At 41.8% G+C, this 12,565-nt stretch overlaps 1 protein-coding gene across 1 annotated transcript in view; it reads left to right on the top strand.

The window, feature by feature from the left end:
- Positions 1-208: 208 nt before the first annotated feature.
- LOC135254978 (chromodomain-helicase-DNA-binding protein 2-like) overlaps positions 209-12,565 on the top strand; it is a gene marked incomplete at its 5' end in the record, with an annotated part of 32,760 nt that continues 20,403 nt past the window's right edge. The window contains 11 exons of the mRNA XM_064335633.1: positions 209-387; positions 907-948; positions 1,226-1,365; positions 1,732-1,870; positions 2,635-2,785; positions 4,998-5,120; positions 9,562-9,684; positions 9,958-10,098; positions 10,264-10,380; positions 11,804-11,982; positions 12,142-12,241. Of these exons, the coding sequence (XP_064191703.1) occupies positions 209-387; positions 907-948; positions 1,226-1,365; positions 1,732-1,870; positions 2,635-2,785; positions 4,998-5,120; positions 9,562-9,684; positions 9,958-10,098; positions 10,264-10,380; positions 11,804-11,982; positions 12,142-12,241 (1,434 nt within the window). The remainder of the gene's footprint in view (positions 388-906; positions 949-1,225; positions 1,366-1,731; positions 1,871-2,634; positions 2,786-4,997; positions 5,121-9,561; positions 9,685-9,957; positions 10,099-10,263; positions 10,381-11,803; positions 11,983-12,141; positions 12,242-12,565) is intronic.

The following is a 12,565-nucleotide window of genomic DNA, read 5'->3' as shown; positions in this document are numbered from 1 at the left end:
ATTTATACATAAATGCAGGTAATTCCAAAGGGTTTTTACTTTTTCTTGCCACTGTATCTTCTCTGCTTAGGGACTTGTAGCTGGGAAATTCTCAAGAAAGTCTAATGTTAGAATTTCATGTCCAGTTCACACAAAATGTCACCATAAGACACACATGTACCCTTCAGAGTGATATGCAGCTGTAGCTGACTGTTGGCTGATGTTATGACTATCTCAGGCTCAAGCCAATGACAGTGACAGTGATGTGGGTTCCAAGCTGAAGAACAGGTCCTCTGGATCAGAGAGTGAGACGGACGACAGTGACGATGATAAGAGGCCGAAGAGGCGGGGCCGACCACGAGCACGCAAGAACAATGTAGAGGGATTCACCGATGCAGAAATCCGAAGGTGAGCACTACCTACCTTCACTGCATGTGTACACTATGGGGCCATTCCACACAACTGTATTATAGCATACTGGTGCGCTGTAGTGTATGTTTTAAGGGCAAATTTACCAAGAAATTAAAACATCCTATCTTTTTTATCAGCCCAGTATATAACTGAAACAAATTAGTAGACCCGCCATGCAAATTTGGTTTTAGAATAAATGCATCCCCACCCTTAATGCCAGCAGAAATATTTGAATGAATTTGTACTTCAACTTCATCTTTCCTTCAGCAAGTTCAGAGAGCCTGAGAGCAGTAAGTCTTATGGAATGATGGGGATGTAGTTATCCTGGATGTATTCACCCATTTACATTACATTTGTGACATGGTTTTCTCAACCAGAAGGTTGAATACAAAGTTTCAGAGGAAATGTTTTTTGTAATGGTATATACCTTGTATATTTGTATTACCAAAGGATGAGATGTGTAAAAATAAATAAATAAATGAACCATTTGCTTTATGAAATATCGCTCTTCCTCAGGTTCATAAAGGCTTACAAGAAGTTTGGAGCTCCACTTGAGAGGTAAGAGGCAGCTATAACCTGGCCACTATGCCAGCCTTACTGAAAACTCAGTGTGGTATCTATGTCTGAGTCTATGTCCTTGCATGAGTTCCCGTTTGTGCGTGTGTGTGAGCTTATGCGTGTATGTGCGTGCAAGTGCATATTAATAAGGGTTTGTGTAAACGTGGCTTGTGTATTAAAGTGTGCAAGTGTTTGCACATGTTCATATGTGTGCATGTATGTGAATACACTATGTGTGTATAAGTGTACGTTAAGATGCAAGTGTGTCTATCCTCAGGTTGGAGGGCATAGCCCGTGACGCTGAGCTGGTGGATAAGTCTGTCGCAGACCTGAAGAGGCTGGGAGAGCTGGTTCATAGCAGCTGTGTCACTGCTGTACAGGAACATGAGGAACACCTGAAAGACAACCCCTGTGAAAGTGAGAGGGAGGGATGGGGGAAAGGGAGGGAAAGAGGAGATGAATGGAGTGAGAGAGAAGGACAAAGAGAAAGAGCAAAAGAGAAAGGGTGAGTGGGAGAGGGATGAAGGGAAAGAAAAGGGGATTTGAGATGTGAACAGTGAGCAAAAATGAGAAGTTACAAACAGACACTGAGAAATGGGTGAGATTAAAGGAAATGGTGAGTATGAGAAGAGTAAGATGGTCAGAGTGAGAGAACTAGTGGACTTGTATCATCTGTCGCCCGCAAGAGGTGTGCTATGCTTCAGAACAGTTTCAGTTAGAGTCTGAATTCAGTTTGCCCAATTCCCTGACACCCTGATTCCCTGTCCTCCATTTTCCCTGCAGCAAAGGGTCCTGGGAAACGCAGAGGGATTAACATAAAGATTTCGGGGGTGCAGGTCAACGCTAAATCCATCATCCAACATGAGGAGGAATTTGAACCCTTGCACAAAGCCATCCCCTCCAACCCTGCAGAGAGGAGCAAGTAAATAACCTCTCCCCCACCTAATGTACTGCAAATATTGCCTATACACAGAATTGGCATACTGCTGATATGATCACTACCTCTGTTGGCATACAGCCAATTTCACCGCTACACTCAGCATTAGTTTACTACTGATATCGCCACCCACCATTTACATACTGCATCACTGTTACCCATGATATATACCCATGATGATGTATGATATACCCATAACATACCATTCAGATGAGCTCTGCCTTCTGTTAACATAACACTAATGTCACCACTACCCACCATTAGAATAATGTGAGTAATGTCACTATTGCTCATCATTAGCATAACTCATTCCACCACTGCTATGCAAGTTAAGCATACTGTTAACATCACCACTACTCAGTATTGACATACTGCTAATACCATAGTTACCCAGTATCACCCTGTATTGCCATACTGTTTGTGCTACGGTTACCTGGCATATGCATACTGGATTGGTAGATATTCCAGTGACCTTCGCACTTTGGATAAAAGCATCCGCCAAATAAATGTAATGTAATGCAACGCAATGCATTTTTTGTCATGTTTTCCTAACAATCATCAGCATCAGAAATGAGAAAATGAAATCGGACAATTCATGTCAGATGAATTCCCAGCTACATGTTCATGTTGATCGTTTTAAAGGCCACCATGAAATACCCTCCCGTCGGTGCTCTCCAATGTTGAGCGACAGAATGGAATTGGATGGCTGTATGAAAGGGGCATATCCCTGTGTCCTTTTCCCTGCCCAGGTTCCTGCTGACCTGTCGTGTGAAGTTACCGCACTTCGACGTGGACTGGGAGGTGGAGGATGACACGCAGTTGCTCCTGGGTGTGTACGAGCATGGCTATGGCAACTGGGACCTGATCAAAACTGACCCGGATCTCAAACTGGGCAACAAGGTGAGCAGGCAGGGTCCCAGACTCCTCTAGACCGCTTCAGAGCCAGTCTATAAACGGTCATGGAATGTTGCCCAGATCCTAATACAAATAGGTTTTGTGCCTGTCCTTCTCATTATTTTAATAATTTATTAAAATATAGTGAACTCCCTAATATTTAGGACTAATATTTTTTATTGATTTGGCTCTGTGCTCCTTATATTTGTAATCCAGTAATTCACATGTAGTTAAAATCCCGATTCTCAGCTTTTATTAGAAACAATGGATGAGCAGAGTACTTCCTGCAGTTATAGATGTGCTCCTTGTAAGAAGGTCGTCATTCTACTAATGCAGTGTCGGATCAACCTAACCTGAGTGCCTTTGACAGGGCTTTCAATACTGCGGCCCGTGCGTGAAAGGAACTGTTAACTGTACAGACAATTTACTGTCTGCTAAAACACGACTGTTTTTGCTTTCTCTTTCCACTTCATGGCACTTTCTTACATTTTGTTTGAGTACAGCCACTGCCATTTCTTCAACCAAAATTGATCATCGGGTTTGCAAAACATTACATTTACATTATATTTTATCTGCCAAACCCTTTTACCCAAAGCGACATGCATTAAGTGCATGTCGAAGCTTGTTGGAACAACTAATGTACACAGGTCAGATAAAGTACAATTCTCATAAAGTATCAGTTATCCATTAAGTCTAGTTTAAACAGTAAGCATAAAGACCCATAATCCATTGCACAGCCTTGTATCAGAGTCACATCAGGCACAGCAGATTTGACTGGAAATAATTCTTACTTGGATATCTGAAAATATCAATTTGACTAGTCAAAACTACATTACAGATATTTTAATTATTGGGTACTTCGGTTTCCTCCCAGAGTCCAAAGACATGCAGGTAGGCTAATTGGAAACTCTAAATTGCCCAAAGGTATGAGTGTGTGAGTGAATGGTGTGTGTGCCTTGCGATAGGTTGCCGCCCTGTCCAGGGTGTATTCCTGCCTCTCGCCCAGTGCACGCTGGGATAGGCTCCAACACCCCCGCGACCGTGCTCAGGATAAGCGGGTATAGATAATGGATGGATGGATGTGTGACGAGTCGAATGACGATGTTTGTGATGTCATTATAGATATCTTAAAATGTATTTTGACTAGTCAAAATGTATTTGCAGATATTTTTAATTATTGTTTTCACTTGTCCAATTTTAATAGCCGCTATCTTGAATTATCACTATGACATATGGTAATTATTACTAGTCATAATGCATTTGTAGATATCTAAAACGTAATTAGGGATAGTCAAGCGAAGTTAATAAATGTTAAAGGGGCTTGCCATAGACCACATTCTCTTCAGATGGTAAGATGAAAAAACACAGGGAACGTTAAATGAAATAATAGAGGAAACACTGGGTAGCTTGCTTTGGAATGGAACTTGTTTAATTTTTGCCAAGCTACCCAATATTTTTTGTTGTAACTTGGCCTTATTTTGATATTAGTACTTGTAGCAACAGGCCTAGATTTTGTTGGTTTTAATTAATGTCTTATAGACAGTGCATTGTAAACTTAGCTTGGCATTTTTGTATGTTAAAAATGTGTTTTTATTGAGATACATATTTCTAGCTTGCTAGTTTTTGTTGGGATATCAAATCTTGTACAAGGCAGTGAGCTGCCATTCCTCACAGGCTGGCTTAATCTATGTTCACTGCTCACTGGTATTCAGTATGAAGAGTATCTGCCTTCATTGACTTCAGAGTGGTGTCTTCCCAAGATATTTTGGGGGGAAAAACTGCACCTTCCATTCCACTGTCCCCAGATTCCATCGGGAAATTCTTCTAATTTCATAGGAATTTTTTTGCAGTAGAAAATAATTCTTTTTAAAATCCTGCATTTATCCTCCAAATGTCATGGGAGACCCGAATGATGAATCCTTTTGGGATTTTTAGGTCTGCCATGTGGAAAAGTGGTTTTTATCTAGAAGGGTTGTAGGTATGAATGTAAGGTGGAGCTTGCGGTCATAGAATTTATTTTGGCTGTGTCATCCAAATTGTTTTAAATGAATGTCCAGGTGTGGAAGTGAATGATGTGAAATCTGTAAGCCGTGTAGGTGTTCTTGCACAGGGCTGTGGTCTTAGTGAATCACAGGCTGATTGAGTATCATTTGGCTTTAATTTCAGACTGGATTTTGGTGCATCTGCAGTTAATTTGCCTGTTGTCATTTCTGTGCAGATTCTTCCAGACGACCCGGGCAAGAAGCCTCAAGCCAAACAGCTGCAGTCGAGAACAGATTACCTCCTCAAACTGTTGAAGAAGGAGCTGGAAAGCAAGGACGTCGTAAAACCCGCAGAGGAGGTCACTGCATCACTCATTAACCAGCCTTCAGACTAGATATTAAACTTAGGTCCTGACTCACTGTGGTGATTAGGTTCCGTGGCACTTCTCGAAAGTGAAGTGGCGTCTCCCCCAGCATTGTTCTTCCAAAACCGGCAACCTAACCTCGTCCCCACAATTGATTGGCTTCACAATCCTCTGAATCACCAGATTATCACAATCATAGAGAATAATTTACAGTTTACTGACCTTAGCCGCGTTTCCACAAAAGGTACCAGGAACTACTTTTCAAGGAACTAAAAGGTTCCTTCAGCCCATCGTTGTCTGCGTTTCCACCGCGGTCTAAAGTCCCGGGAAGATTAGGCAAATTAGCCCACTGATGTATGAAAAAGCGACGTTGTCGTCGGTCCATCTTTACATTACATTACAGGCATTTGGCAGACGCTCTTATCCAGAGCGACGTACAACAAAGTGTATAACCATAACCAGGAACAAGTATGACGAAACCCCTAGAGAGAAGTACCGGTCCAAGTACAGGGAACAACCGCATAGTTCAACTTGGACCCTGATGGTTAAACTGATTAACACTAACAACGAGAACGGCAACAACGCAATCTATGGAAAAATAAATAAAAATACAAGTAGTCGTCAAGACAGTTGATGCGCCTAAAGCCGCGTTTCCACCGCAGGAACTATACCCCGGAACTAGGAACCTTTTGAGGAACTCAGTGCGTTTCCACCGCAGGAACTAGGGTCTAAACTTAGTTCTGGGGGCTTTGTTTTACCCCCCAAAACGTTCCTGCTCGGGGGGTAGTACTTTCCAAAAGTACAGGAACCTTTTGGGTGGAGCTTGCAGCGCTGAACATTTCTGATTGGTCGAGTACTCGTAGCATTTGTGTTGTATTTATTTTCCGCCATTATCCGCCATGTTTGAAAATATGCAGCGGCAAACCAATTTATTTTCATAATAACTTCAAATCAAACTTGTATGTTATGCGGCGCAGTAGCATACTTTTGGTTATAGCCTGTCAACGTCTTGGAATTATAACGTGTGCTCTTCTGTTCTTTTCTTGCTTTAGTATTCGTTTTATAAAATGCTAAGCATTCGTGCTGGGACAGCATATTACGTAGGCTACCAAAACATTCAAACGGATTAATTCGGTTGCTGAATATTTTCTTCCGGATTTTCTTTGTTAGCCCGTTGTAATTGACTCAAAACGTTTGATACAGTTATGTGAGGTATGCGGTAGTTCTGCATAATTAACATTGGTGATACAGTACAAGCAAACTGGAAATCACCTTCCGCACTTTTTATCCGGGTAAAATAACAGGTTAATTCTAGTAATCTTCCCTTTAGCTTTTTCAGACTGCCGTAATTTTACTCAATTTTACTGCCATTTTTCAATTCCACGAAAAGACCAGGAAGACTATGGACTCATTTATGGTGCATGGTTCGCATCTGGAGGGCACACTTCGCTGCTCGGCTAGCAGTAACTTCGAAGGAAAGCAAACGGTGGCTGTACCACTACTAATTTACATTTTCACGCAAGTCCGAGTTTTCGTTCTATTCTTGTCATTTTGCGATTAGTCTATATGGAATTGACGACGAGAAAGTAATAAAACACCAAATTGTTTACAACGTGTGCATGTTTTCTGCTGTTAATGAATGTGTTTGAGAGGATATATGAAAATCAATAAATACAAAAGTAACCATATATAGTCATTGTTGGTAACCCGTTGTATATAAGTGGAATAAACCCCTTCGGGCTGTCCCGGTTATTAGAAAATAATGTAGGCTACGGTGGTAGTATGGCGTTACAGAAGAAATCATATGACAGATGGACCGACGACAACGTCAGTGGGCTAATTTGCCTAATCTTCGCGGTACTTTAGACCCCGGTGGAAACGCAGACAACCATTGGCTGAAGGAACCTTTTAGTTCCTGGTAAAGTAGTTCCTGGGACTGAAAGTTCCGGGTAATTTTGGTGGAAACGCGGCTTAAGTCACCTATGAAACAGCTGCCTAGTTACAACCCTAAGTTTAGTCATTTACAGGGGGGAAGGGAGGGATGGGGAGAGGTGCAGCCTGAAGAGGTGGGTCTTCAGTCGTCGTTTGAAATGGGTCACAGTCTCAGCTGTTCTGACCTCCACAGGGAGGTCATTCCACCATCGAACAGACAGGAGACGTGTTCTGGAAGTGCAGGTGCGAAGAGGGGGAGGTGCTAGGCGTCCTGAGGTAGCAGAACGGAGGGATCTGGCTGGCATGTAGGGTTTGAATATCTTGTGGAGGTATGTTGGGGCTGATCCCTTGACTGCCTGGTATGCTAGGACCAATGTTTTAAATTTGATGCGAGCTATAACAGGCAGCCAGTGGAGGGTAGTGAGCAGGGGAGTTACGTGGGAGTGTCTGGGGAGGTTGAAGACCAGACGAGCCGCAGCATTCTGAATGAGCTGCAGGGGTCTGGTGGCAGATGCCGGTAGTCCAGCCAGAAGAGAGTTGCAGTAGTCCAGGCGGGATAGAACCATTGCTTGGACCAGGAGCTGGGTTGAGTAGGTGGTGAGAAAGGGGCGGATTCTGCGGATGTTGTATAGGAAAAATCTGCATGCCCGGGTTACTGCTGCAATGTTGTTGGAGAGGGACAGCCTGTTGTCCATCATCACTCCGAGATTCTTGGCGCAGGGTGATGATGTCACTACGGTGTCCCCTAAGGAAATGGAAAAGTCGAGGAGGGGAGAGGATAGAGCAGGAATAAAGATTAGATCTTTCCTATTTCCATCTGTCCTATGATTTCTTCTGTAACCCCATACTACCACCGAAGTAGCCTACATTATTTTCTAATAACCGGGACAGCCCGGAGGGGTTTATTCCACTTATATACAACGGGTTACCAACAATGACTATATATGGTTACTTTTGTATTTATTGATTTTTATCGATTTAATCACATGGAATTGAAATATTCTTCTGCAGCCGTTTGGGCATATTTTACTGCTGTCAAGCAAAACTGTCGTTGGTAGTTGAACTTGGACCGTTATGCAACAAATAGGATATAACAGGCCAATAGTCAGATTGTAACTGTTTTATATATCCTCTCAAACACATTCATTATGTTTTTATGCGAACATTCGCTTTCATGTCTTGACATCCGAAGCGACAGAATGCATTCACATTTCCAATATAGGCTAACTGGCAACAACAGCAGAAAACATGCACACGTTGTAAACAATTTGCTGTTTGATTACTTTCTCATCGTCAATTCCATATAGGCTAATCGCAAAATGACAAGAATAGAACGAAAACTTGGACTTGCGTGAAAATTTAAATTAGCAGTGGTACAGCCACCGTTTGCTTTCCTTCGAAGTTACTGCTAGCCGAGCAGCGAAGTGTGCCCTCCAGATGCGAACCATGCACCATAAATTAGTCCATAGTCTTCCTGGTCTTTTTGTGGATTTGAAGAATGGCAGAGTAAAATTACGGCAGTCTGAAAAAGCTAAAGGGACGATTACTAGAATTAACCTCTTATTTTACCCTGACAAAAAGTGCGGAAGGTGATTCCCAGTTTGCTTTTACTGTATCACTAATGTGAATTACGCAGAACTACCACATACCTCACATAACTGTATCAAACGTTTTGAGTCAATTACAACGGGCTAACAAAGAAAATCCGGAAGATAATATTCAGCAACCGAATTAATCAGTTTGAATGTTTTGGTACGTAATATGCTGTCCCAGCACGAATGCTTAGCATTTTATAAAACGAATACTAAAGCAAGAAAAGAACAGAAGAGCACACATTATAATTCCAAGACGTTGGCAGGCTATAACCAAAACTAGGCTACTGCGCCGCATAACATACAAGTTTGATTTGAAGTTATGAGAATAAATCGGTTTGCGGCTGCATATTTTTAAACATGGCGGTTGAAATAAAACACTGCAAGTAGTCGACCAATCAGAAATTTTCAACGCTTGCACCCCACCCCAAAGGTTCCGGTACTTTCGGAAAGTACTACCCCCCGAGCAGGAACTTTTTTGGGGGTAAAATAAAGCCCCCGGAACTAAATTTAGACCCTAGTTCCTGTGGTCGAAACGCACTGAGTTCCTCAAAAGGTTCCTAGTTCCGGGGTAAAGTTCCTGCGGTGGAAATGCGGCTCTTGTTAAATAAAGGTAAAATAAATAAAGTAAATGAGTAGTGGTGTATTTTCAAAGATGGTGGAAGTGTGTATGGTGAACTCTGAGCAGTGTTGTGTTGCTTGTTTGAAATCATGAAGGGTTTTTGTTGTACATCCACAGTAATTGTGTATAGTGAGCTCTAAACAGTGATAAGCATTTTATTTGAAATTTCATTTTTTTCCTCAGTGAATAATGTTCTCTTTTATATGCTAATAACATACAGATGAAAGATGATAATGATGGCAACAATGGTGTTATGATAAATGATCTCTCTGTCCTGTGTTTGACTCAGACCAAAGTGAAGAAGAGGAAGCCTCGGGTGAAGAAGGAAAATAAAGCTCCCAAAGACGAGCATGGCAATGACATTTCCTCTCCGCGGCTCTCAGACGTACCGTCAGAGGAAGGAGAAGTTAAGGTGCGTTCAGCTCACAGAGGCTACTGCTTCACCTGCACAGAAAACGCTATGCTAGTCACCTTTATGAAACAGCAGTGCGACACTAGCACTTTCTAGAAACACTGGTGTTTTGCTAGCACTTTCTGTGAAATGCCAACATTGTGTCTCTTTAAAACACCAGTGCAGTGCTCGCCCTCTCTGTGATACGCAAATGCAGCACTTCCCTTCTGTGAGACACTAAACTTTCCTGTACAATACAGAAGATGCTTTACTTAATTTCCATTTTCGTACCAGGATGAAGGAGGGGAGAAGAGCCCAAGCAAGAAGCGACAGAAAAAGAAGGATAATAAAGAGAACAAGGAGAAACAGGGAACTCCCAAGAAAGAGAAAGAGGGAGAGAAAGACAAAAAGCATTCCAAGCCAAAAAAGGAAAAGGTATGTGCAGCTGATGTGGTTTTCATATTGATGTGTTATTAGAATGTTGTTAAAATGTGTAGCATGTTGGCAGTGTATTAATGTGGAATCCCTGTGTTATTACTAATTGGATATTAACATGCTGTGGCATTGTTGTTAATGTATTATTACTGTGGTGTTGTGCAGGCCAAAGCAGGGGCTCGGGGGAAGAAACAGCAGGGCCCAGTTCACATCACTGCAGGAAGCGAGCCTGTTCCCATCGGAGAGGAAGACGATGAGCTCGACCAAGAGACCTTCAGCATTGTGAGTCACTGCCCTGACCAATCACATCACATTACTCACTGCTGGCTAATCATTAGGCCTAATCGTTTAGATTTAATCGATTTTGCATACCAATTTGATTCTGCTTATCAAATCCTGTTTCTGATTCTTGCCATATTGTTTGAGTACAAAAAGAAACCAAAATGTGTTGTACGCAAAATCACCTTTATTTTCAGCAGATTTAGGCTACCATAAAACAGTGATATTTTGGTTAAAAAGTAAAATTAAGTAAAGAAAGATAAACAAGTGTCCTCTCGTTTTAATGAATGCTGAACACAAACATTTACAACTGCTGAAAAGGATTGTTATCCCATCCCAATAAACCTGGTCAGTACTCGACGACATTCATTTAATAGAGAATAGTTGTACTCTATTTCCGTCTTAACATGGGTAACTTGGATATTCGCGGTTTATTTATTTATTTATATTTTAACCTGAATTGGATGCCGAAAAATTAGCATTAGCTGATTCTGTGGCATTATGACTGTGACTGGGGACATTGAAAATGGTGCATTCTTTATGCTTTATTATGCCATGCTTTGCTGTGCTTGAAGTACTTCCTCACTTGCATGAGATTATTTTCATGCAGTGATTACATTTTACTGTATCCCTAGGACTTATTGTGAAACTTAGCCACACAGTTGAGCATTTTCTCCGGTCCGTATTGTATAGGCTCTTCTGCAGTATTACCAGATTTGAAAACGGTGAACCCAGCCAATCACAGCCTCAAACCAGACCACTCTAGAGAAAAATAATATACACAAACCAGCGTATATTCTCATGCTCATTTTCTCCTTGATGAACGTGAATGTTCTCATGACTTTATGCAGGATTGGGGAGGACAAACACTCGCGTGCATACTCACACACACATATAGCAGGTTTAGTTTCAGCACCATAGTTCATAGAAACTACTCGTTTCTAGCCTATTTCAAAGTTATCAAACAATGTAGCCTAAACCACCTAGGCTTTTTCATCTCTTACACGCTCAATAGGCTGTCCTGTGTTATAAGATAAAAGACACAGTGGTCTACGTAATAGTAAATTTTAGAGAGCCAACAACATAATGACAAACCGCCCAAAGCCCTTTTTCCCTGCACTACAATTTGAAAAATAGCTCAACACTGGCAACACTGCTCTAGAGGCGCGTCGTTACACACTGCATAACCAGTGATGTTGAAGTGAGTGCTACAGGTCCTGGCAGTTGAGTAAAAGCACCGTGTGAATGCCATTAAAAATACATTTTCAGGATTCGATAAGCGGATTCAAAATGCACATTTCTCAACAAACCAGACTAATCATCCTCTATGTGTCTGTGTGTATGATAAGGATTTTCATGTGTTCTCGTCTCAGTCTAAGAAGAGAGTGTGTCTGTGTGTAATAATAACCCCGTGTGTTCTCCCCAGTGTAAGGAGAGGATGAGGCCAGTGAAGAAGGCTCTGAAGCAGTTGGATAAGCCGGATGAGGGTCTGTCAGTGCAGGAGCAGCTGCAGCACACGCGCACCTGCCTGCTGAAGATTGGAGACCGCATCACAGAGTGCCTCAAGGCCTACAGTGACCCTGAGCACGTCAAGATGTGGCGCAGGTACACAGCACACATCACACGCTAACACTCATCATGTTAACACCATAGCATTGCTCACAAGTGGTGCCTGTCTTGACTGCCCCCTCTATAGGGGTGTGTCACTGATTGGCTGTCTCTGTGATGGCATGTCACTGATTGGCTTTTCCCTCTGTTTGGCAGAAACCTATGGATTTTTGTGTCAAAGTTCACTGAGTTTGGGGCCAGAAAACTCCACAAACTGTATAAGATGGCACAGAAGAAGCGATCACAGGAGGAAGAGGTGAGAGGCTAACTCCTTTGTGCAAAAAGTCTTCTATATCTCAGGTCTTTTAAAAGACATGGGCTAACTCTTTTACACTGCATTATTAATTTAGAAAATACTCTTATTCAGATCCACTTACAAAGACATGCACCTAAGTGCTCTCACATAAGATTAGAGTTGGTAACAGCGTAGTAAGTATTCAAATCAGCTGAGCTGTTGTATAATCAACTGTTGTGATGAACATATTTAAACTGTTCATTATATTCAACAAATTCAACTTGTGAAATTGTTTGACATATTTGCCTGATATTCACTAAATTTAGCTTATCATACTTCGTCATG

This window comes from Anguilla rostrata, chromosome 5 (genome assembly GCF_018555375.3).
Source record: "Anguilla rostrata isolate EN2019 chromosome 5, ASM1855537v3, whole genome shotgun sequence".
NCBI classification, from domain to species: domain Eukaryota; kingdom Metazoa; phylum Chordata; class Actinopteri; order Anguilliformes; family Anguillidae; genus Anguilla; species Anguilla rostrata.
Note: the sequence above shows the minus strand (reverse complement) of the source record. Positions and strands in the feature narration are given on the sequence as shown.